The following is a 26,846-nucleotide window of genomic DNA, read 5'->3' as shown; positions in this document are numbered from 1 at the left end:
CTAAATGTTAAGGAAGGAAGGAGGATGAGAGCACACCGGTGAAGATGCTGACAAAAGCACTTAGCAGACTTAATGGTCGGATGGATCCAGACTCCCCAACGATGCCTTAGGGATGCCAAAGGAAATGTGTGTGCTTTAAAGAGAAATCCTCCTGCCTGCCAAGAGATGGAGGATATCACTGGGAGGAAAGTTAACTTCCCTGAGGTTTCCATACAAGCCATATTTTAGTTGGAACCAAGTAGGGCTGGCCTGGATTTGAATCCCAGCACTGCCACTTAGAGACTGTGAGACCTGGAGCCAGTTACCAAATCTTTCTGAGCTCCAGTTTCCTTATCTGTAATTTGGGAGTTCACCAGTGCCTGTAGCTAACGATTTTTGTGAGGACAGAAGGAGATAACCCAGGAAAGTGCTTAGCACTCATTTATTCAGCTCTTGCTGTTGACTCATTAACAGAGCTCAATGAACAATGGTTTCCTCTTCCTCTCTTTTAGCCACAGAGAAAGGTATACCCCAGATGTTGTTGTCACCATCCCTGGGGAAAGTCCTATGTAAATTTCAGAGCAAATCTTTGCAACAAGTCCCACTACTTATGTTGCTCTAATCATCCTCCCTCCTCCCTCTGTACCCAATGGGAAGCTCTAAGATGCAGTTGTTTGGGTTGCTTTTCCCTAAAGATCAGTGAACCCTCAGTTGCCCAAACAACTTCTCCTACTCTAGGGCTTGCATATGTATCCCACACTGATAGCCAGTTTATTGGGTGGAATTCCATTATGAAATTCAAAAGCTTTTTGGGGTTCACTTTTATTAAATAAATATTCAAAATGCTATACTTGAAGAAAAAAAGATAGTTGATACTTTAAGGTATTTTTAGGAAGTAATTATTACTTTAGATTTATGAAAACCTGCTATCCAAAAAGTGATAGTGATCTTCCTTTTCTCTACACTAGGTTATGAAAATATAAATGTCTCAGCCAATGTTTTGGAGAGTAAAAAGCCAAAGGAAGCTACCCAGGAGGAATGGAATTACAAGGCAAAGTTGTTTTATGCTTTGGAAGACAAATACATTGGCAAATATCATACACCATTCGTTAAAACAGAACGAGCTCCAGAAAACCTAGCAGAGAACACAGCCTTGCAGGGCCTGGGACCCTCAGCCAAGCCTTCACAGTGGAAAGGTGAGGCTGTGGGGAATGAGAGACACGCCACAAATTGTTATTGTTCAGAAACCTTTAAAGGTCAAGTGAAAAAATCACAGGCACTGTATATTCCAAGAGAAGCTTACTCCTCCACGATGGTTAAAGAGGTACCTTCTTCATGTGGCACTGTTGCTGAGCAGGCCAGCCAGCTGGACCCAGGAGACCAGGAAGATGCAAGAAACTCTCTTCCTCCTGGACAAGACGGAGAAGTCACAACTGGCGAGTATGCTACAAATTTAGCAGAATCCGTGCTGCAAGACGCATTTATTAGATTATCTCAGTCTCAGCCTACACTACCCCAGGAATCTGCGGTCAGTGTGTCTGGAGGAAATGTTCTGCTTCCCAGTTGCTATTCCACAAAAGATAACGTGGTCCCTCGGTCATGGAATGAGCTCCCCAAAATCGTCATTGTCCAGAGTCCAGATGGCAGCGATGCTGCCCTGGAGCCAGGCGTCTCCTCGTGGCCCGAGACGGAAGTCTCCGTGGAAACCGCTCCAGCGGACACCAGCAGACACCCCCAGAGTGCTCTAGAAGTAGCGTTGGCATGTGCAGCCACTGTAATTGGAACCATTTCCAGTCCACAGGCCACAGAAAGACTCAAAATGGAGCAAGAGGCCTTGGCATCACACTGTCCTCTGGGTGACAGTGAAGCACTGCAAACGCAAGCATCCCCAGCAGCCAAGGAGCCTTCCCTCAGCGAATACTCCTTTCCATCTGCTTTGTGTGGCATGACTCAGGTGGCAAGTGCCGTTGCTGTCTGTGGCCTGGATGAAAGAGAAGAGGCGACGCACCCTGTGGCTCCAAGTGGCTTCTTACCTACAGCTGAGTCTTCTGAAGCAACCCCTCCACCTTATGGTTTAGCAACAGGGAGAAGCATGGAGCTGGGAAAGGAAGCCATTGTGGAGGGGTTGCTCAAGGAGGCTGCTCTGGTTTTAACAAGGCCTGACACCTACAACAGCATTGGAGACTTCATGGAATCCATGAACAGGAGAATCATAGAAACCGCTTCAAAGCCTCAGACCCTATGCTCAGAAAATGTCCTCAGGAATGATCTGGCACAGACCCTGTCCAATGTGATCCTGAAGCATTCCATTGATGAAGTTCACCAGAAAAATAAAATAAGTGACCCCAACGGTGGCAGGCATTCCCTGGAAACTCTGGACACCTTAATGGAAAGCACAAACCAACTGCTCTTCAATGTGATATGCTTCACGTTCAAGAAGATGAGCCATATCGTACAGCTTGGTGAACGTCCTGCTGTGCTTTCCAAGGAGACAGAACTAGGCTGCCAGCCATTGGATCAGGCTGCTGGTCAAGCACGGACAAAAGCCACTGAACACTCCAGCACCTATCCACTTAGCGATGTGCACGGCACCAGCCATGTCACCAATGATCTTGTGGATGACATGCGTCCAAAGCAAGACCGCAAGGGTGGCATGAGGCCAGGTCTCTTCAAGAACCCCATGCTGCCATCTGAATTATCATGTAGTCACAGAGTGCCCGATTCTTCCGCTGCTAAAACATCCCCCAAGGAAATACATCTGAAAGGAATGGTGGCAGAGGATACAAAAAACCCTCATCAGACACCCAGTCATGGTGAGAACGAATGCAGAGCCTGTTTCAAAGCAGAAAGGTCACTGACCATAGGCCAGTGCAGGAGTGGCTCCCAGGATGCTGAGAACAGTATCAACCCAGACAGCCAAGAAAAGTACGATTGTGCCACACCTCTAAACAACGAAGCTCAAGGTAACCTGTCCTTGTTAGGGGATGACTTGCCTCTTCCTGCTCACTCCATGCTGCAAGCACAGCATGCAGACGTCTACTGCATTGCAGACTTTGCCGAAGAATTAGCAGAGACAGTGGTCTCCATGGCAACTGAAATCGCAGCGATCTGCCTTGACAACGCCAATGGGAAACAGCCCTGGTTTTGTGCATGGAAAAGAGGGAACGAGTTTCTGGTTACACCCAACGCATCTTGCCGGTCCTTGAAGAGAAAGAAGGAAAGCCAGGCAGGTGGGGCTGCTGTGCGGAAACACAAGCCGCCCCGGCTCAGTGAGATCAAGAGGAAGACAGATGAGCACCCCGAGCTTAAGGAGAAGCTTATGAACAGGGTCGTGGACGAGTCTGTGAACCTTGAGGACGTCCCCGATTCTGTCAATGTCTTTGCAAACGAAGTGGCCGCCAAGATCATGAACCTAACGGAGTTCTCCATGGTGGACGGCGTGTGGCAAGCCCAGAGCTACCCCCGGAATCGGTTACTGAGTGGGGACAGGTGGAGCCGGCTGAAGGCCTCCAGCTGCGAAAGCATTCCCGAGGAGGACTCGGAAGCCAGGGCCTATGTCAACAGCCTGGGCTTAATGAGCACCCTAAGCCAGCCAGTCAGCAGGGCCAGCTCCGTCTCCAAACAGTCGAGCTGCGAGAGCATCACCGACGAGTTTTCCAGGTTCATGGTGAACCAGATGGAGAGTGAAGGGAGAGGCTTTGAGTTGCTGCTGGATTACTACGCCGGCAAGAACGCCAGCAGCATTCTGAGCTCAGCGATGCAACAGGCGTGCCGGAGAGGTGACCACCTGAGCGTGAGGCCGAGCTGTCCCTCGAAGCAGTCCAGCACGGAGAGCATCACCGAGGAGTTCTATCGGTACATGCTGAGGGACGTCGAGAGAGACAGCAGAGACAGCGCCTCGTCCAGGCGAAGCAGCCAGGATTGGACGGCTGGCTTGCTGTCCCCCTCCCTGCGGTCCCCGCTGTGTTACAGGCAGTCGTCGGTGCCGGATAGCAGGTCCCCATGTGCCCAGTTGACAGTCAATGTGCCCATCAAAGCCAACTCCTTAGATGGCTTTGCTCAGAGCTCCCAGCAAGATTTCCTAAACGTGCAGCCGGTGGGGAGCGCCTCCTCGTCGGGTCTCTGCCAGTCTGACTCTTGCTTGTATCGGAGAGGTGGGACTGATCACATCACAAACATGCTAATTCACGAGACGTGGGCAAGCTCAATTAAGGCCCTCATGCGCCAGAACAAAATTATCGTGGATGACACGGAGGCCTCGGCTACCAAGCCTGTGCCTGGCCCCTTACGAGGGGAGAAAAGTGCAAATAAACTAGCCTCGAGCAGGGTGTACAGCGGGCCAACCCTGCGCGTTCAGGAGCCTGTCAATTACCCCAGGAGAGACTCTGTTGCTGAAAGCAAACATCTTCCAGGGTCATCTCCAAGCAAAACTGCTCCTCTTGCAAGCCACAGCAGTTTAGATTCTAAAAAGGAAACTTCCTCGTGTCGTGATGCTGTCCCTCCAAACCACACCAGACAGTCTCTTTGCTCAAGGGAAGTGCCTTTGATTCAGATAGAAACAGATCAGAGAGAAACCTGTGCCGGAGAACCCCAGCTCTGCCTTTCTGAAAACAGCCCCCTAGAGGAAGCCCAAGAGCATTTGAATGAAGAAAAAGTCCCAGATGGGGTGAGAGGCAGGGACACAGATGTGAGCATCTGTCAAAACCGCAGGTGAGTGAATCATCTCTTGGACTAGAGAGGGTGCATGCGAATGGAGTTTGCGTCTTGATTAGTACTTATCAAGTCTGGCTAAATCTTAGACATAAAGGGACTGTATTGATGCAAGAACTGAATTCCTGAGGGGAGAAAAAACAATGATACCCACTTGTAAAAAAAAGTTGAAAGTAAATTTCTTTTTAAAATCCCCAAAACAAATTGAATTCATTTATATAGCAGAAAGTATCATTCTTCCCATTCAAATTAGTCTCCTGTGGTTTGCTACCTTTTAAAATTCATTCATGTCAATTCTCAAGCAAATAATAATAATAGTGATTAATGATGCCAAATTATTTATTTGAAAATAGTTAAATTTAAATAAATTTTAGCATTGGCATTTGACATTAAATATTTTGGCATCATTTTTCTCTCTTCTCATTTTTCTTCTCCCTAGCATCTCTTCTGTCAGGTTTTTCTTCTTAGGTCTTATCCTAAAGATCTTGGCAAGGACACTGTGTTCACAAAGGCTGGCCCTTCCGATGCATGGTGTGATTCCGGCGGTATAAGTGCAAAGCAACACTGGAGTATTGTTATTTCAACAGTTCTTTTCCAGAAAATTGCAATGTAGTTGACAATGCTATTTGAATTTGAGGCAAGGTAATTATTTCTCTCAGGCTGCTTAAAAAAAGTGTCAGTTCCTTTTACAATTACATTTTCTGTAGAAAGTTCATAAGATTCCTGAATATGAAACCATTGTATCATTTCTTTATTTTTTTGTCTCTAGCTAAACAAAACAGGAAAACAAAATCAAAAATTAAGCTTCTGGCCTTGGAAAACATGTTGGAGAAAAGGCCTGTGTTGTCTTTCAGAGACATATGCCCATTGTTCATTACTTACAAACAGCCTGTGACTTTTAAATGTTTAGCTGCAGTCAACAAGTTGAACACAGCTTTCACTATCCTTTCCCCGTTGTGTGTTCTTCGCACTTTTGCCAAAAATTAGTTGACTATAGGTATGTAGTTTTACTTCTTGGTTCTGTATCCTATTCCATTGGTCAACCGTGTTTGTTTTTATGCCAGTACCATGCTGTTTTAAGTTTTATAGTTTTATAATATATTTTTAAAACAGGAAATTCTGTCATTTGTAACAATATAGATGAACCTAGAAGATAGCATGTTAAGTGAAATAGGTTAAGGACAGAGAGACAATTATTATATAATCTTACTTATATGTGGAATCTAAAAAAGTAAAACACATAGAAGTAGAGAGTAGAATGGTGGTTACCAATAGCTGGGGGGTGGGGAATAGGGAAAAGAGAGATGTTGGTCAATTGGTACAAAGTTATAGTTAGACATAGGAAATAAGTTCTGGTATTCTATTGCATAATGAGGTAACAATAATAATATACTGTATATTTCAAAATAGCTAGAAGAGAAAATTTTAAATATTCTTATAAAAAAAGAAATGATAAATATTTGAGGTGTTGGCTAAGCTATCACCCTGATTTGATCATTCCACAATATATACATGTATTTAAAAAATCACATTGTACCCCATAAGTATACACAATTATTATTTGTCAATTAAAAATAAAACTTTAAAATCAGCCAAAGAGCTAAACAGACACTTCACACACATGCACACAAATATATGTACACACACACACACATATATATATACATACAGATGGCAAATAAGCATATGAACAGATGATCAACATTATAGGCCACTGGGGAATTGTAAATCAAAACAACAGTAAGATACCACTACACACATATTAGGATGGCCGAAATCCAAAACACTGACGACATCAAACGCTGACAGTGATGTGGAGCAATAGGAACTCTCATTCATTCCTGGTCAGAATGCAAAATGAAGCATGTCTACTTTGGAAGACAGTTTGGCAGTTATTTGAAATATTAAATACACTTTTACCATACAATCCAGCAATCATGCTCCTTTATATTTACTCAACTACATTGAAAACTTATGTCCACACGAAAACATGAATACAGATGTTTATAGCACCTTTATTAATAATTGCCCAAAATTGGAAACAACCAAAATATTCTTCAGTAGGCAAATGGATAAACAAACTATGGTACATCCAAACAGTGTATTTTATTCAACACTAAAAAATAATTTAAAATGAGCTATCAAGCAATGAAAAGACATGGAAGAACCTTAAATACATATTATTAAGTATAGCCAATCTTAAGAGGCTACATGCTGTATGATTCCAACTATATGACATTCTCAGAAAAGGCTAAACAAAAAAAGATCAAAGGTTACCAGAGGTTGGGGTAGAAGGATGAATAGGTGAAGCACAGAGGGTTTTTAGGGCAGTGAAACTGTTCTGTGTGGTACCATGATGGTGGATACATGTCATTACACATTTGTCAAAACCCATAGAACATGGAAAAAGTGAACCCTAATGTAAACTATGGACTAGATAACCACTGAAGTCCCTGCCAACACAGAGATTATACAGTTGAATTTAACAGTATATAAGGTTTTCTAAATCTCTGCGTGTGAACTGTAAAATAAGAAGAGAAGCCATCTGCATACATCTGCATACCAGATCTGTGCATTATTCATAAATAAATGAGCAAAACTATAAATTTCTCTCAAAAGAAAAAGAAAACTGGTGTTTCAGATAATGATTATTCATTCTCAATTCCAAGTTATGTGACATGGAACATGAGATTTACTTTAAATAGAGCATGAAATTGAGATAAAGTAAAATACACTGACAGACTCATTTTTTAATCGGGATGTTCAATGTCAATCACTGAGATGTAACTTCTTTAGTAAGAAATATCTTGGAACAAATTTTTGTAATAACAAAAGGTTCTAATTTAGTAAGGAATTAGTCCAGAAAATTACTTTTTAACTAGGCAAATGACATTGGAGCCCTCTTTTTTTGTGTCCAGTCCTTGATTCATTTATACTTTGTAAGCTAAAAATAAAATCCTAAGCCCCTCTGCTGACTGAATGGACCCCATAAAGGGGTATAAGCATGACTGCACAGGCGTTTCTCTTTTCATAAATATTCATGACGTCCCTATAGCTCCTATGGCTTGTTAAATATGTATACTTGGCTACCCTACTCAGTATAAATTCCTGTTTCCGTTGTCTCTGCCTCCAACAACATGTTCCTGGCTTGTGGCCCGAGGCTCTGCTTTCCAACCTGTGGGACTGGCCACCCCAGGCATCAACCCTTTATGAGCAATACAGCTCTCCTTTCCCAATTATGAACCTCATTGTGCTTTGGGGGCTAACAGCATTTTTGGGGAATATGTGTATGGTTTCCATTTGTTATCAATCAACCTTCTTTAATTTGAATTTAAGTAACTACTGTCTCTTTGATGGCATCTATTCCCTTGCTTCTTCCCTGCCCATGTTGCAAAAAAAAAATCTCAACATTTCAGAAAGGAAAACCAAGCTTGTTAAGGATCTTCTTTCATGAAGCTCAGCAGCACAGCATGCTAGAAAGAGCCACACTTTAATACCAGGAAGAGGGTGTGAGGGCAATTAGAATTTGCTTTAGATCTATTGATTTTTAGATGCTAATGAGACAGACTGGAGATATGCAGAAGACTAACTGAAAAAGGAGGGTCCTGGCTGAGGCCCAGATTGGGAAGCTATATTTATAGACAGGTGAGTAGATGTGAGCACCTAGCGACAGACTGTGGAAATGAGTGCAGGGAATTGGAGCTGGCTGTAGCTACACTTAAAGGAAAAACAGAGAACCAGGTTCCAGGCAAGGAGGGGACCAGAGAGGCAGAAATTCGCAGGGTGGCCACGGAGGAGATCAAGAAAGACAAAGGCCTGTCAGATCAAGGGTTAAACAGCACTGGACAGCTACTACTTAGTCTAAATATGCAAGCACTAACTCAGAAAGGTAGTGCTAATATAAATCACGGGTTTCAGAGGGAAGGGAAGGAGTAAAAGGTGGCTGCAAGTTCAAAATAAGGAGGTCTTTGTAGGAAAAGCGACTTGGTAAAGCACCCAAACTGGACAGGTTATTCCCACATTCTACCTACCACGTGCATTAGAATCACCAGGGGTGGTTGATTAAAATGCAGATTTCTGGGCTTCTCTCCCAGGAACCTCTAAATCATCATCTCTGGGGGGGAATGCTTTGCATATCTTCTTTTTAAACACCACTGTCCCTCAGTAGTTCTTATTTTTGCAAGCCAGGGTACTTTAATCTGTTTTTCCAATGAGTGGAGAGAGTCAGTGGAAAGAGATCCATAGAAGAGATAAGAACCCTGGCTGATGGAGAGTATCCCCAAAGGGCAAACTGGGACCGGGGGCACCAGCAGAAGGGTCAGCCTAAAGAGAGACTGTCCAGCAACATCCTGCTTGTCTGGGCTCAACAGAGCGACCTCCATGAAAAGTCTCGTTTTGTGCCTCCTGTCTTGGTAATAATATCTTGCCATCTACAGTCACAGCCTTGATGCCAGAGATGTACCAGAGGCTGAAGTCTCCACGGATGCCAGAGCCCCTGAAGATTTCCCCAACCCTCCCAGCAGCAGCGAGGAGAGCACAGGCAGCTGGTCCCAGCTGGCCAACGAGGATGACAACCCAGATGACACAAGCAGCTTTCTACAGCTCAGCGAGCAATCCCTGAGGTACCTGCTTCTTCACTTGACTTCCCAGGGAAATTGGTCTTAACACAAAATCCAAAAATGCATTTTAGTGGTTCTCTGCAAACAGTCTCTAATAGGGAGATAAAGCACAAAAAGGAAAGTTTCCACTAGGTCAGAGTCCCAGCCTGTAGTGAGTTGTGCTGAAAGGAATTGTAATATTCAGTTATGGTTTAAATTACCTTGGCCAAGATTAAGAATTAGCTGTGCTTCCTTCCCCGCAAGCCATGGCTAGTACATTCAATGATGATGATGGTGATTTTTTTTAATGAGAGCTGCTAGTACACCCGGTGTGTTTTATGCTTTCCAGTTCATTTGTATTTCAGGTGCAATGCAGGTTGGGTTTACACAAGGCAAGTGTTTCCACACTGTGTTGTATTGTTTGGCCTGGCTGTTCCTCCCTGTATCTCCCCTGACCTCTGTATTGTTCCTCTGGAAAAGCTGGAGGGGAGCTTAGGAGATGAGATTCGGAAGAACGTAAGCCAATCAGGAGACATGAACTAAAAACTATTTCTCTGAGGTGGAATGCCTAAAAGAATCTCTATGTTTCTGCCCAAAGTTTTCTTTGATATTGGACCAACAAGTCCATAGACTATCCAGTGAGGCCAATTAGAAAATGAGATTCGGAATCATCTGAGTGTATGTGTGGATCTTTGAAAGTTTTATCTCTGGCAGTTCAGTCTGTTTATACTTAAGAACATTTCACAATGTTAAACAACTTGTCTTAAATGCCAAAAACTAGCGGCAAATGTTACAAGATAGAAACAAAAAGCAAAGAGAACTTGGATCTTTGGACTTAACAGCAGAAGTTTATAGAGTTAAATATCTCCAGTACAATTTGGAGTCATCATGTTTTAATCTGTCAATATATTCAGTGCCCCACCCAAAACCTAAGACAAGAATTTAACATTGAGGGAATCCGGTTGATTATTCATGGTATTTTCAAGGGAAGACTGTCCCATTACAAGACACAGCACTGCTCATCCTTTAAAAACTTTGCTTGGAAGAGACATCTTTGGAAGTAGAAAAGGTATGAGGAGATTCAGTAGGTTTGGTAAAATTGGGTACATTCCATTTTACAGCACAGATAGAGCCACTAAAAATTGGCTCAACTCTACTGTGTTTCAGTGATTAAGTTCCAGGCTAGTAACTAGACCATATGTTGATTGTGCAGCCTACAAAAATGATGCCATATGTGGTCCTCCTTCTCTGCAATACAAAAGGTATCAAGTGTTGCTCCCTTGAAAATTGTAATATTGCAGGGTAAAACTTTAATATTACCCATCTTTGTACTTGTACATTCTGTAGTCCCACAGAAAAACAACAAGCCAGATGCACACGCTATGAAATCCTATGAAATATCCCTGAGAAAAATTCCCTGAATGGCAATGGGAGAACATGAGCCCACTGTTTTCTATCAAAATCCAAGAAACAGGTATCTCCCCAGTCAGCATTTTCAGAGTTTTCTTTATCTCTGCAGGTATACCAAGAGCAAGAAGTCTCTTGCCAATAGATAAATATCGTCACTGTAACTGAATGAGAAAGAAAAAAGGCATGCTGATTGTTATCCACTAGATCTGATCCACCAGTTGTGACATCACTTCAGAAATTACAAATTATTATTTATTATTATTATTATTGGCTTAGCCTGTTAAATTTGTGTCTTGTTATGTCTTCCCCTGATTTGGTCAGAAATAAATATCAATTCAGGAGTCCCAGACACAAAGCAATATTCTTCTGGGGACCAAAGGAAGGACTTGGTACAACAATGGAGCAGCAGCATGGCCAGGGGGTGGAGACGGGCATTAATGTGTAAACTTTTGCTTTGTCAGCAATGGCAACAGTAGTGCCACTAGCAGTCTTGGCACTATGGACCTGGACATTTATCAGGAAAACATGCCATCTCCTCCCATGATTAAGTAAGTAGCCACTGAGATGCAGTGATTGTGAGACCACTACTCCAATTCCATCTGGCAATCCATTTTGGTCATTCAGGTTGTGCCCAGCCACCGAATTCATCATGTCTGTACTGCCACGGTTCCATGTCACTGGAGCAAGATTGCAGGCCCAGCATGGCCCCTAGCCTACCACCACCTGCTTTCTGTTTTTCGAATCTGCACCCTATGGAATAATCATTTTAGATAAAGCTTATCAGTCTAATCAGAGCTGTATGGCATTTTACCTACTTGGACACAAAGAAGCAAAAATCCATTTAAATTCTACCGTGCCAATCGAAGAAGACTATTCCACAGTCCTCACTATAGAATGTAGTCATTCCAATAGAATCAGGGTGTAAACAGCTTTTCTTTTACATGTGGACACATGGGGTTATTACCATGAAATATGTCAAATAGTTGCCATGATGGCGATGTGTTGTTCTCACTCAGAGACTGTGCTTCCCGTAATCTGGGGGCTTCTGAAATACCAGCAGAAGAAAGCACTTAGAGAAGCACAGCATGTACTTCATAAAATATGGCACAGAAAAGAGGGCAACATGAGGTCAGGACTACTTCGAGAACTTGTGATTACTCTGGAAAATTAAATGAGTTGAAATATATTTTTGATCATTATGACTTACGATTTGGAAATTTCTGAAATTTCAGAAAAATAGTAAATAGGTATAAGATTAAAGTTACTCCTTGATCTATTTCTTCAACCACTTTCTGTATCTAACGCATTTTTATTTCGCCATTTAATTGGGTATATTCCTCAGTGATTGAAGGTTGCAAGGCAGCCTTCACTGTTTCACACACCTGTTATTCACAAGTAGAGATGAACATGCACATTATCTTGTTTTTCGTTCAGTTTAGTTTAGTTTTTAAAGGGGACCAAATAATAAACAAAAACTACTTTAAAGCAAATCTATTTTTTTCCTCCAGGAAACATTTGTTTAGCTACTTTTTCCATCTTTACCTGCAGTATGAGCCGATGCACCCAGGGAAATCCTGTATTTAGGGAGAGCCAAGACCATCACCTCCCATACTCACTATCCTGCAGCTCCTTAATAGCAGAAACTGTCCCTGCCATTTGTCATACCACTTATGTCACTCACACAGAGATCTAGAAGAAAATCTAGGCCCTAAAAATTGGCATGTCTATAAATAATTAGGTATGAATGAAAAAGTGACTATATTCTTTCTCTGAACATCAGAAATTCAATGGAATTTATCAGCCAGATCTTAGCAGTAACAGAGAACAAGAAAGAATCCTCTGTCATCAAAAAGACACATTTTTGAAGGTCACCTATGCTCTAATTTCTATACAGGACAGAAGTATAGGACAACCACAGGCTTGTCAAGATTGTCACATTTTTTTAGTAGTTGGCCACATGCTCTCACTTTGGAAGCATTTACTGAGTCCTCCCACCAAGGTACAAGGCTCTGTAATAAGCAAATACCATATGCAAACACGTCTAACATTAAATCTTACAGTATCTAATGAAATACTTCAGTTATGAGTCCCTTGTTCTAGACCACCCTCAGCCTACTGCACTTTTCCCCAATAAAAAGAAGAACAATTTTAATTGAGATATTTTACTGTACAATTTAATTTCTGCAGTTCATTGACTTTCTTTTCTCTTATTTCAGATCAAAGAACCATATGTATGTAAAATATATATTTCCACATTAAAATGCAAGCTTATGTTGCTATCACAATATAGAAACAAAATATTGTGACAAGATAGAAACTTATGATCCATTAAATGACAAGTAAAATGCAAGAGAAAGATAAATCTCCAAATCAGAACTAGTTACGTACAAAAATCTCTCCTTGACTGTTCACACCTGTGAAGGTTTATGGACGGGAGGTTGGAGAAGAGAGAAGAATGCATCTCTCAGTTTCCCACATTAATTATCCCAACTAAAATCATTCAGGTTATCTGACTTTTCTTATTGCTGTTGGAGGGGGATGTTTATTGCAGACCCAGTAATCCTACGTAACAGCCACACTGGTATTACCCCCTGCATTACATCTCACAAACCATAAATCCAGAATGAACTTCAGAAGCCTTTAGATCAGTAAGACCCATCGCCTCATCCTCCATTTACAGCTTACTCTTCCTAAATATTACCAACGATATACTGTTGTTTTCTCCCAAAGTGAATTAGTAGAAGAAAAGGAGATTCTTAAAGGACAGTCAGAAAACATAGAGGGTAAGCTGCATTCCCATAATTTTGACACACAATTGCCTGGGATATCCCTGTGGAAAAGGGAGTAAGGCTGTGGTCCTGTCTGTGTTCAGAACGAGCCACCGAACTGCCTGTGGGACCAGCCAGCGCCCAGAGGAGTCTGCTGGTGATCAACTTTGACCTGGAGCCAGAGTGTCCTGACGCCGAGCTCCGAGCCACCCTGCAGTGGATCGCTGCCTCCGAACTTGGGATTCCCACCATCTACTTTAAGAAATCTCAGGAAAACAGAATTGAAAAGGTACCATGTTCCATGTTTGGGTCAGATATCTGTAAAGCTTTGTGTTTTTATCACCGCTAGAAACCCTTTGTGTTTTTATCACCGCTAGAAACCCAGTAAACATTCACTTAATCTATCTGAATTTAAATTATTTGATCCTGATTTTACTTGACTTCAAAATTGTGGCTGGACCCTTGGAATCTTCCACCTGCAAAAAATATAATCATAATTCCTATTTCTTTGATCCTCAGTTCGTCTTGGCTAACTGGTGGTGGTGAGAAAAGCAAATTGAGGAAATGGGAACTTTTTTTCAGAGTCTTTTATTGTTTGGTGTTTTCTTGCTCTGGGACAAACTTCTTCATAACATTTCATTAAATAAAAGATGAAAGGAAAGGACTTGATATATGAAAGAAACCAAAGTGAGACCACGTTGATATTTAAAACAGGCTGTGGCTTGGTATCCAAGAGAAGGTATTTTTAATTTCCTGCCAAATGTGTTTGCATTAGGGAGACTTCCTCACTGTCCCTCTCCACCCGCCAGAAATATAAAGCTGAGAAGAGATCTTTGGTCAACATTAAAATTCGTAGCAACTATCGCTCTAATTCCTGATCTCTAGAACCTCCCATTAGTTGTGGTAGGTAGAATCTCAGCTATCAAAGCATGAATCTGTGTATCAATGTCTTCAAGATCAATTTTCCATAGTTTAAAAGTATGCTCCTTTTAAATCATTTGAAACTGATGATAATGTTGCTCTGTGTTCATTCTCTATTGCCGTGTGAAAGACTGCCACAAATTTACCAGCTTAAAACAACACACCACTCTGTAGGTCAGAAGTTAGGGTGGGTTCGACTACGATCTCTGCTCAGGTGTTACAGGGCAGAAATTAAAGTATCGGCCTGACCGGGCTCTCATCTGGAAGTTCCAGGGAAGAGCAAGCTTGCAAGCTCAGTCAGCTTGTTGTCATAATTCAGTTCCTTGCAGTTGTAGGACTGAGGTCCCCGTTTCTTGCTGGCTGTCAGCTGAGGGCCATTCTCAGCTTCTACATGCTGCCCGATATCCTTCCCCACAAGGCCCCCTCATGCTCTTGCTGTCAGTCTCTGATGTCTTCTGCCACCAGCCAGAGTAAGCCCAGCTTTTTAAAGGGTTCCTGTGATCAGGTCAAGATCACTTGATAGTCTTTCTTTCGATTAACTCGAAGCTAATTGATGAATCTCTTCTGCCAGGTGAGGTAGCACATAGAGGGCAGGACATCTCATTCTATTCATGGTCTCAGTATTAAAAATCCTGGCGGTTGTTTTAGGATCTGCCTGTCACAGCCAGGGGACAGCTCTTTCATGTCTGATTGTCACAAGGTGCCTCCATGTACCGCATCATACTTGTTTCTCAACAGTCCTTTGAGAAAAGTAAAATAGATATTACCGTCCCTTTTTCACGGATGAGTAAATCGGGACTCGGAGAGATTCCTCGGGTAGCAATAGTGGTGCCTAGTCCCCGGAGCTCTACTTTCTCTATACGTCTTTAGTTAAAAAGTGTTTCTGTCAAGTTAAACGCCATTGGGGTTACAATCTGGATTTTTGTAACACCTAATTGCGTTTGAATTCTCAGCGCCAGACTCTAGCAGCCTGAAATGAGATGTCCTTCACCTTCTTGCCATGCTCGTGATAATTAAAACAGCTTCCCCATCTCTGTATCACCAGACAATGAGATTGACTACTAAAAAAATTAAAAAGGAGTTCTAATTCATTTGTCGTGCCTTCTCCCACTTCGGTATTTCTTCAACAAGCTTGCACTTCTTTTCACGTCTAGGCCTCCTAATGTTCTACCGCAATGAATTCTAGGTACCCTCCTGTACTTGTATCTTTATTTGCAAGGTGATGAGTGGTTCACTGTTTAAGTGAGTCTCCTCGAACCTTAACACCCAGCTGCCCAGTGCAAAGGGCAGAGAGAAAGAGCATAATCGCAATTGACCCCACCCCATGCCATAGACTGTCCCAAAGACCCCCTGCCATGGGGAGAGGACAAGCACATTCTCAGAAGGAGAAGATTCCCAAGCTCGTGGGAAAATGAAAGGTGACTTCATCTCTAGCCACTCTCCATGCTACATTTTCAGATGGTATCTTAATGGAATAGATTTTTATACAATTTACCTTTCTGAGGAAACAATAATGTCATATGAATATATCATAAATCCCCATTAGGTACAAGGGTATTTCACTAACACCTCGATTATGTCAATCATGCCCTGACTTGATATCTGTTTATCCCTACCTGGTTTTCAATTCTCAAAGAGAATGCTCGCCTTTGCTCGTAACTATTTTTCTGAGAAAATAAACATTCCACTAGTGTTATCAAGAAAGACATTAAGTGATGTTTTCCTCATTCCACTAGCATCACCTCAAGGACTTTAATTCCAAATAATATAATTTTAGGGGAAAAAAAATCTCATTTTTTTTTTCAGAGCCGGTTAAGGCTTTCTGCATGTAGTGGCTTGTTCATAAATGGGCACCATTTGTTGTCTGTGACTAAACTGGTTAAAGAAAGAAAACCCTTAACCAACATTCTGATATTCTTTCTTCTCTCAACAGTGCTTTTGGGGGACCTCATTCTGGTTGTTTTTTAATTAGCCAGGTAGTTAAGTGGCTATTTTCAAGTGATGTGGGAAAGAGAGAGAGAGTATCTTTTCACAGAGGCAGTGTCTCCTTAGCTCCTTATCAGTTTGGAGAAGGTTAAAGAAATGTCTCCCTTAAGTTCAGAACGTGTCATCTTCCCACTGTCACTCGGGCATTGAACAACATTCACAGATAAATACCCTGAGTTCCTATTTGTGTGAATCCTGAAATTTTTTTTTTGGACAAATTAATTTCGGCAACATGTTTCCCACTATGGTGTTCCCAACTTACTAACCTTCCTGCCTTAGGACGATAGAGGCTTGCGCTGAAGGGGAAGAGGGAGTCATGAGTTCCTCATGAGGAGGCTCGTCCTCCCAGCGCTGCCTGCAAACTTGGCCTTGGGGTTGGAGGGCACTGAAAGACAACTCACAGCTAATTCTAGTGATATTCAACTCAAAAGGCAAATTCAAAATATTCTGGTGCCCAAGGTGCTGTCACTCCTCTCCTGAGGAATGGCGTCTTCATTTTGAAGCTTTCGCTTTCATCTGTGCTTTGTCTAATCATTAAAATGCTAAGTGCACTTAGAAGTCGTACATTCAAAACATTCATCAAGAGCCAATCAAATATCTATAACGTGCCAGGCACTGTTCTAGGCTCTGGAGATACAGTGAGCAAAAGAGACAAACTTTTCTACCCTCTGGGAATTTACATTCTAGTTTAGGATGGAGCCAAAGGTAAGGAGAACGTAAACTAAGAGGGGCTCAGGTTGTAAATAGCAATCTTGAGATACGATGGGAACCTATTCCGGACAGGGAAGATGAGGAACAGGGAGAAATTAGTATTTCTCAAACTATGCCCATGAGCCAAATAGGCATGAAACAGAATGGCTTGGGACACTTACCCATAGTTCAGATTCCTAAGCCCCTTTTGGGCCCTGATCACTTTTTGGGAAGAGGGCCCAGAAATACGCATTTTTAACAATTTCTCTCAATTGAATGAGTCTAATGAGCACTAGAGCTTGAGATTCCCTTCCAGAAGAAATATGACAAAGGAGTGCCAGAACTTGAGGTGGCCTTAAAGCATATTAAATTCCAGGGGAAAGACTGCTGGTAATCCTACATTCAAAGTTTAAAACAATTGGTAAGCCTTGATATCAGTGGAATTTAATCTAGCGAAGAGAAAAAAAAGAAAAATCATGGCAGCAATTGGTTACAAAAAAAACCAAAAAAACAAAGGCACATAAGTGGCTAATCGTCCCAGTTTTTAAATGCAATGATCATTGCTCTCCAGTTCTTTCTCTTCTGTTTAAATTCCAGGGGGTTCTGTTAGCTGGGGTAGCTGAGGACTGGCTTCTTCACAATAAACTGGTGCCCTTGTCGTCTTTGAGGCTGCGTTGAGAATTATTTCTTTTTTATGGAGGCAGTGCATAGAAAGAAATATGCAGAGAGAGGAAACATATATGCTTACCTTCCTATGAAAGCAAGGATCAGAAGACAGAAGTGGTCTCCCCTCTAACTCCTTATTCCGTTCCACGTGCAAAGTGGTGGAAGGAGAATGAGAGAGAAGAATTGTTGATGATATTGTGTGGTAAACTAAGTATCCAAAATACTTACAGTGAAAGTATCAGTTTCAAAGGAATATATCGCCAAGGAAGGGGGAAATTAGGAAGAATTAGATACTAAGGCTCTTCATTTGTAAACATAAGTGTCTTGAACTGAATCAGGATTCTCCAATTTAGAGTGTATGTTAGAATCACCCGGGGAGCTTTTACAAACTCCGAGACTCCAATCGTATATCAGAATTTCCTCTGGGGATGAGGCCCTGAGTACCTTTATAAAGGTACTCAGGATTCCAGGGTGTAGCCAAGGCAGAGAATTGTGGCTCTACAGGCCATAACTGCAGGGGCAATATGGGGACCAACTCACTTTAATGAAATCTAATTCTGCCTCGAAGCAAAAGAAGGCAGTGGGTTTTCAGAAATCTAAGTTGAATGTTTCCAAAAAATTACACAGCTCACAACATCGCCCATAGATTCCATGATATAATTTTATAAATAATGAATCTAATGTATTAGATGCACTTGGGAATATAAACTCATCTCCCATGTGATAGTCTTTCTTCAAATGAGTCTATAGATGATACATCACAACAGATTGTAAATTCTTCCAGTTTCCTAAGACAAACACTTGCTCAAAGAAATGCCAAGTATGATCTATAGGAAGGGAACCTAATTATTACTGACTGTGAAATGGCAGTAAATGAAAATTTTTTATTTTTATCTTTCCTTGCAGTGGAAAGAAAAACGCAGATCCCTGACATGCTAAAGCTGATTATGAAAATACCAAGACAATAGCATGGGCAGGCATAAGGATAGCTCTAGGGCCAGGTGCTAAGCACAATGTTGTTTTGAAAGTCTATCTATAGTAATGAACTAGAAATGTCCTTTTCTGGCTTCTTTACAATTTTTTTCATTGTTATCTATTTTTTTTAATGGAGGAAGAAAAGAAAGCATGAAACCTTCCTGCTCATTAGTTTCAAAGATGTTTCAAGGTCTCAATATCTAAGATTAAGTCATCACAGCCTCAGAGCAGGCTATATTTAGTGGGGCCAGATCATTTTTAAATGCCACCTTATTAGAATATCAGCCTGGACTTAGAAATCATGACAGATAATGATCATACCACAAACTTCTGGCACAGTGGCCTACATGGTGGGGTTTATGACAACTTTGGGCCAGTTGACACCATGCTGTGGTCATCACCACAGTGAGAGACTCTCCTATGTACAAATATATAACCTAAAACTCAAAAATGAATACTTAGTGAAAGTTCAATGATACTAGATGTTCATCCATGTTTCAAATAGGCCTCTTGAGAACTTTGAATGTATTTGACTCACATTTGGTCTCCCACCCATCATGTTATTCAGCAAATATTCGTTGAGCACTTACTATGTGGAGGCACAAGATATGAAAAGATGGCTAAGATGTTGTCCTTCCCTGCAGAGATTACTGTATGTGGTTGCCATCTGCCTTCCATCTGGCTCCCTTTTCACAACATCCTAAAACTCCTTAAGCCAATGTTTATGTTTCTAGGTATTAAAAGTTAAGTATGTCATTTTCCAGCCTAGAAAATTGCTTCATTTTGATTAAGTCAATACAAGGCAAGCGAGTACAATGATGCACTGATTTCTGTAGTTGTGCCAATAGTTGGTACCATCACAGCTGGGAGAAGAAACATAATTTAACAGTGGATCTCTGCGAGACAACTTCTCCATAACTGAAACGAATTAACAAATTCAAACTGGAAAGACATTAGCATTACAGTTTCTAGCTGATCTCTGACGTCTCAGCAAACAAATGCAATAAGAACATTTGATTTAAAGGAAAAATAAAATCTTAGATCTAAAAATATTCTAGAAGGAAACAATGAAGAAATAGTAACTGAACCACAGTCCTCATGTTTTTAACAAATAAGAATTTCTTCTTCATGAAATGATACCAGATTCCCAGGCTATTTCTTCTCCCAGTGTTCCAAATAAATATCAATTCTAATGTTTTCCTGCCACCAAAATATGGAAAGGTATTGTGGTACAAAGAACACTGGACTGGAGTGTTAGAACACCATGATCCTACTGTCAATTTATCAGCTCCCGAGCCCATGACCTTTGCATCTGCCAATGCCCATTTCACAGGGTTGTGACAGAATTGAATGAGATTCCATGTGTTAAAGAACTTCCTGCCATTTCTGGCTCTCGTTAGTTATTACTTTCCTTAAAAAGTATTTGACTAAAGAGTTTGAGAGGCCTTTGTGCTAGACTTCACACAGTTTCATGATGAGAATAATCTCTGTAATGATGTCCCCCATCTTCTATTCCTCAAAGCCCACAATTCACTTGCAGTCCAGAACTTCCTCTCTAGGTTGTGGCCAGTTGAAACTTGTATCAGTAACCAAGTGACAAATCTGGGGTGTTCCCTCTATTTTTCCTGCTCCGATTTCTATGGAAAGCCAGCCTCTCTTGATGTTTGATCTTAGCATGGGAGGGAAGGGGGCTGCCTCTCAACAGGGAACCAATAGGTGGCCCTATCTAAAAGTTCAGCACTTGATTTATTTGGCCTAAATACACACATCCAATGAGATATTATTTGTGATAGAGATAAAAGGGATTGGGACCCATGATATATGAAAAGCAGACCCAAAGAAAGCACTAAATATCTAAAAGACTGATGGTTAAAGGAAGAATTAGTCTCTTTCCATCTAGTCCCCTGGAATTGATGAATGGCAACAGCAGGGAAGAAGATTCCAGTTCCATGAAAGAAACTCTTCAATAATCTGAAATGTCTAAAAAGGAAATAGACTGTCCTGGAAAATAGTCCCCTGGCACCGAAGATGGTCAAACATAGACTAGAGAGAGAGCCAACATCTTTGGAAGGGTGGTTGAATGAGATGACTTTGAAGACCCTCTGTGATCCATCCTTGAGTCCTAACCCTGTGTTTTATTTTAGTTCCTAGATGTCGTGCGGCTGGTCCATCAGAAGTCCTGGAAAGTGGGGGATATCTTTCATGCAGTTGTCCAGTACTGCAAAATGCATGAGGAGCGGAAGGATGGGAGCCTGAGTCTCTTTGACTGGCTCTTGGAACTGGGATAAGGCAGACTTCCCTGTAGATTGTTCCTTCCCTTTATTCCAGCTTATATTACAGTGGTTTGTTCTAAATGCTCTAACTGTTCTCAAAACATCACATCACATTAGCAGAGCTATAAAAAATCTGCTACTCAAGTTCACTGCACATGGAATAAATCTGAGGGAATGCAAAATATAGGTCAGTTCGTTCCCATACAACCCGCGGGTGAGTTCCAAAGAGCTTGCACTAAAGGGGCTGGAAAAAGAGAAATTTGCTCGTTATGAGGCCCAAACTCCAGGAAAGCTACACTCATTTAAGCTTAACCATATAAAATGATCTGTAATGGCTGCAATTAGGTAAATTAACTGGAAATAAACTCGTTGGTCAACACAATTTATAAACTACGCTGTAACCTATATTTTACTTTTCTGAGCATATTAAGGGGTTGCCAGTCCAGGGAAACACTTAAGATATGGGCAAGAAATCCACAGGCCTTTATATAAAAGATTTCCACTTTCAGACCAGTTATCAGTGGATATTGATAAAAGGATATCAGTGTCCTCCATGGAGGTAATTTTATTTATTCACTACAACCTGCTGATAAATATCTCACTTCTCCCCTACAATGTCTGGGCTCCTAGCTAGCCAGGAACCTGTTGGCATTCAGCTGACGGAGAGGGATATAGAAGGTTGTCTTGTTTCCATCACTATATTACTTGGGTAACATGATTACAGAATCCTTACCCTAACAGAAAGTTTTGTTACTTAAAAAAAAAAATGCTCTTTTGAGATTAATCTGCTTGTGTCTTGAAATATATAAAAAATAAACTTTCACTTTATTTTATTGTAAATTATGAAGAGATTATTATCTTAAATAATATATTGAGTTAGCTTAGCGCTTCGTAAGATATGAAGAGATTGACGTTTAAAGTCACATATTGACCTGAGCTCAGTGGTTTGTTCCATGATGAGTGTGCTGGTTCCCGCAGAGCAGACGTGCCACTCCAACGACATTTATAATGATGATGGAAGCAGGGTAATAGCCTTGTGTTTGACGTGGCCAGTTAGGATCACAGGCTGTCCCTAACTCAGAGATATTAGCATTCAATTTGGGGGAAAGAAGACTTTATCATATTTTAAGTATTTTAACAATAGAGATTTACTCTTTTGGAAAATAAAGGTATCTAAATGTATCCCTAATAAGTCTTCTTTCCTTCCAACGAAATGAACTACACTGACTTTTATTTTCTTGATCAAAGACACATTTATTAAGGATTTCCAGAAATACTATAATTTTATTCTGTTTTTAATGATCATGGAGTAATTTCAAATGTGAACAAGACCCCCGCACCATCAATGCTGGCCTCATCTGATCTATCATCCAGATCTTGAAATGCCAAGAAAGCTCCCTCCTAAGCTATACTTCCTCCCTCCACCCACCCCAGGAATCTTTCCCAGTGCTCATTAGTCATTTATTGCACAAATAGTCAAAATTTAGGTTTTATGCTTCATTTGACACATTAACCAAATGTCAAATTTTAAAATATATCCACCATCTCAAACTAAAATGTGCTTCTTTGTGCTAAAAAAAGAAAATGGGAAATGATATATTTATTTTTTAAACAGTCCCAGAATATTGTGTTTAAACTTTTCTTGTGCTCGAATAAATGTTTACTTATCTTACAAAGCACAAATACTGGATTGTAACCATGTGATGAAGTTATCTATGTTGTACCTAATGTTGCAAAGTAATCAATAAATTTCTGTTGCCAAGCTGTTGATCATTTTTTTCGCCAAGAGCTTTAAGCACCTGATAGAAAACATAGTCGCAGGGTGATCAGAGGAAGATAGATATATCCCTCAGACAGGTTTTGCTGTTCTGCTTTCAGTTTTTGAACAAGTAAATTTTCTTTGACTAAGTTTATAATATTCTCGAAAACCACTGTTACCCGACCCTGGCACTACTGACATTTGGGGTCAGACAATTCTCTGTTACAGGAGGCTGTCCTGTGCATTGCAGGGTGCTTAGCAGTGTCCTTGGCTGCTATCACCGTCTGGGGGGTGGTCACACTTGAAGCTCAGACTTGTGGGGTGGGGAGACAAGGGCATTATTTGAAACCTTAAAATTTGCACCCCCATAATGTGCTGAAAAGGAAAAAACGTTTACAAAAAAAAATAAATAAATAACTGTCTCCTCCCAGTGTGGCAACCAAAAATATCTCCCTCGCATTGCCAAACGTCCCATAAAGGGCAAAACCATCACTGGTTGAGGACCACAGGTGTAAATAATGCACTGAAGAAATAGGACCTGAGGTTCATGAGGTGTCAGTGCACAGGAGGAGGAGCCTGTAGCCTCTAGTCTGGAGAATCCCAGTAGGAACCTGCAAACCAAGCCTCCCCTACCAGGGGCCCATGGCATGTGGCCTTTACATTAAGTCAGGGGACAGGAGAAAGAGGCACAAGGACACACAAGGACCCTTCAACCCTGGGAGTAAGCCAACCTAGACTCAAGTAAACTAGAAGTAAACTCATTAGGGTTAGAGGTAAATGGATGAATGTTCTTTGAATTCAGGAAATGAATTATTAGCATTTATGCAAACAAGGCATTGAGAATCACAGGCAGTTTATTTTATTCATAAATAAGGAGACATGAACATGCTTATATACAAAGAATTTTCCAGTCAACCAGAGGGTTTTATCAAATAAAAACAAAATGTAGACATTGGTAAGGAGAGGCTTTATTTAAAAGGATAATTGCAAGGGGCGGGGGAAGACTATCTCAGTGGAGGATGGAACTATTGCGACAAGAACGTCTGACCATGAGATCTGCAAGTGTGCCAGGGCCTCGGCACAGAGGGGTTTTCTTCTAGAAAGAGGAGTAAACATGGCTAGACAGAACCAAGTGGGGGGAAATGGGGGGACAAGACGGACCAGCGAGATGGCGTAGCCGGACGGTAGACAGAGAAGATTGAGGCTGAGGTCAGCCCACCCTCAGGAGGGCCCTGCAGGAGGGCGGCTGAATGCTGGCTCTGGCTGAGGATGGGCCAAAGCTCACGGGCCTAAGGAGAGAAGAGGAATGTAGCTGAAGTTTGGTTAACAAGTTTGTTCTACTTGGTCAATGGGCACAGTTCAGCTGATCATTTACAAGATAAAAAATGGGACTTTGGAGGGTCTGTGTCTGGCCTTGTCGGAGGTAAAGAGGGACCATCTGAGAGTCTTATCCAAGTCACATGGGGAAGGATGGTTCCTTGCAGGAAGCCTGTTCTGGAACACAATCGGTTGGGAGGATTTCTCTCGCCATGGCTGTTTACCGGCATCACGGGGCTGGGTACAGCTCACATTGCCAGTATCAAAGATTCAGTCAGTGGTCAGTGGTCCTGATGAAACCACTATCCTTGACATCTGCCTGGGGCCCAGTGTCTTCCTTCCTTAGTCCAGGGGCAGGTGTCTTCCTGTAATAAACACTGTGTTAGTAGCTACTGGTGGCGGGCACCGCGCTAGACAGTTGGAATGGCGATCTCAATCATGCTCAGCCCGGCACTAGGAGCTCACAGACTGTAGGGGAAAGAGACACGACGACATTTAACAAAGCAATATAACGATTGCTATGTGTAACTGTGCACGGACTGGCAAAACAGGGAGCCCTGGGAAGGGAGTGTTCACTGCTCCCTGATGACGTAGGGGGGCCACTTCCAAGGAGAAAACATTGGAGCTCAGCGTCTTGGGTATGAGGAAGTCATTTAAACAAGTGGGGGGCAGGGCTCTAAAGGGCTGAAGAGAGGACATTCAGAGCAAAAGGAAGATCCCGAGCAAGGATCTGGACATGTCCCTGAGACACAGGGAATGCGATACAATAACGGAGGTATGAGCTGAGGGAAGCAATAGATGTGAAGCCGGGAATAGAAACTGAAGCCACAGTTTAAGAGGCTTTTTATCCATAAGAAGTCCAAAATGCACTCTTTAAGAATGATTCCTCTCAATCAAAGCAGATGCAAAATCAGATGGTCATGTAAGAAAAATAACACATGTGCACGCATGCGTGACCCACTGAGTTATACCTCACACTTGGGCTGATGCCTTGAAAGACCACCTTGCTCATGAGTAAAGGGATCCCCACAGCTCTGTGATTTGCTTGTCTTATATAGCGCTGTGCATCAGGAGTCTCCAAGACCGACCTCAGGCTCAACGATGTGCTAGAAGGATGCACAGGCCTCAGAAGCCACCTACTGCAGTTACAAATTATAATATGACAGCAAAAGGCTATCAATTAAGATCAGCAAAGGCAAATGCACTTAGGGCAAAATCCAGGAGAAATAAGAGCAAGCTTCCATGTGTCTTTTCCCAGGGGAGTTGCACAGGGCGCACTTAAGTCTTCAGCAATGATATGTGACAACACGTGCAAAGTGTTGCCAACCGGGGAAGCCTGAGGGCCCAGATTTTGATCAGAGGTCACTCTGACATAGGCACACAACACCCATGTACCTGACCTCAGCTACTCATGCTCTAGCTTGATACACACCAAAAGTGGGTGCTTATGATAAATCACATTGTTGGCTTAAATTATCTGGTTAAATTGATACAGCATGATCCAAGGCCTCAGGCATACAAAGACACTCTTACCTGGCAGAATATCCTAAGGACTCAATGTTTGGTTCCTAGGAGTCAGCCAAAAGCCAGTCCTGAAAATAGGCCTCTTTTAGGAATGTGCAGAATTTGAGGAACCCAGGCGTCCTGAGTTAACCCCTTTCTGCACAAGCACCTATCGTCTCCTGTCTTCTAGCTTGGGAAGGAGAATGCATGTGTCTCCATTGCTGATTGTAAGTTGTAAATCATGGTTTATTCATCTATGGGTTCTGCCATAGTCCCTGGCACAATGTCTTCTCCATAGCAGATATCATGTAGAGCTGGAAGAGCTAATAGGCCTTAAGGAACTGAGAACTTAATTTACATCTAAAAATTTTCAATCATTAATTCTAAAATTGCAGTTTCATTTTGATGTGTTCTTCTTAGCTTACCAGAGACTACCGCCTGGTGTATAAGGCTGCTTAGGATTTCTTATGAACTTACTTTTGGATTCAGGCATGTGAAATTTTATGTAAACATTTACCTTTTATTTTAATTTCATAAGAACCTTTGACCTAAAATATTTTAGATGCCACAACACTGAGAATATTTTAGAAGTCTGAGAATGAATTTGTGTAACATTCCGGGCACTATCCACAGGACTTGGAAGCCAATTGAGTACAGACAGCTTTGAATCAAGCAAACAGGAGGGAAAAAAATTAGAGCCCGCCTTCCACTGGTAAAAATTATTTACACATGAACAAAGAAAATGGTAATCCACTTTTATTGTTGCAAAGATCCTTTGACCATCTAAATTTTTCCTAAACAGTCCCTTCAAAAATGCCCTCCTTGAAGTCCTTTATTCAGGCTCCCATTTTCTTTTCAGTTTTCACAGCTCCTTCCCATGAAACGAGAAGGGAAGCCCTTTCTTTCTTTGGAGATGGCCTTTCATTACACACTTATCAACATTTTTTATTTGCCTTAGGAAGAACCCACTTTTTTATTGAACTCTATTCCACTTATTACTATACTCTTCACTCTGTCTATTTCTGGCCCAGAATGTGGCAGGAACTCTAGATTTTTACTATGACACTCTGAGAACGCAAAACTCAGGTGCAAATATTGTTTTATGGCAAATTCTGTTGTTCTAGGGGTGAACACCTGAACAAAATCTTTGTACACACACAACATATCTTTCTCTTGTCAAACCACAAACAACAGCACGCAGCACAGATAAGACAGTAGCAAGCGTTTCTCTTCTTTACAAAGGAGAGCAGAGTGGGAGCCCGTTTGTTGAGATGAAAGAAAGGTGGATGAA

General features: G+C 41.7%; 1 protein-coding gene across 6 annotated transcripts in view; it reads left to right on the top strand.

Annotated features, from left to right (window-relative positions):
- SPHKAP (SPHK1 interactor, AKAP domain containing) overlaps positions 1–23,862 on the top strand; it is a 156,918-nt gene extending 133,056 nt beyond the window's left edge. For 2 of the 6 annotated variants that reach the window (XM_012749459.3, XM_076006002.1), the window contains 6 exons: positions 948–4,689; positions 9,126–9,311; positions 11,159–11,245; positions 13,428–13,480; positions 13,570–13,754; positions 20,848–23,862. In XM_012749459.3, the coding sequence (XP_012604913.2) occupies positions 948–4,689; positions 9,126–9,311; positions 11,159–11,245; positions 13,428–13,480; positions 13,570–13,754; positions 20,848–20,991 (4,397 nt within the window). In that variant the 3' untranslated portion in view covers positions 20,992–23,862. Of the gene's footprint in view, positions 1–947; positions 4,690–9,125; positions 9,312–11,158; positions 13,481–13,569; positions 13,755–20,847 lie in introns of those variants that run through there. The other 4 variants (XM_020288167.2, XM_012749456.3, XM_012749460.3 and 1 more) reach the window with 3 other exon arrangements.
- Positions 23,863–26,846: the final 2,984 nt, after the last annotated feature.

Source organism: Microcebus murinus, chromosome 8 (genome assembly GCF_040939455.1).
Source record: "Microcebus murinus isolate Inina chromosome 8, M.murinus_Inina_mat1.0, whole genome shotgun sequence".
NCBI lineage: Eukaryota > Metazoa > Chordata > Mammalia > Primates > Cheirogaleidae > Microcebus > Microcebus murinus.
Note: the sequence above shows the minus strand (reverse complement) of the source record. Positions and strands in the feature narration are given on the sequence as shown.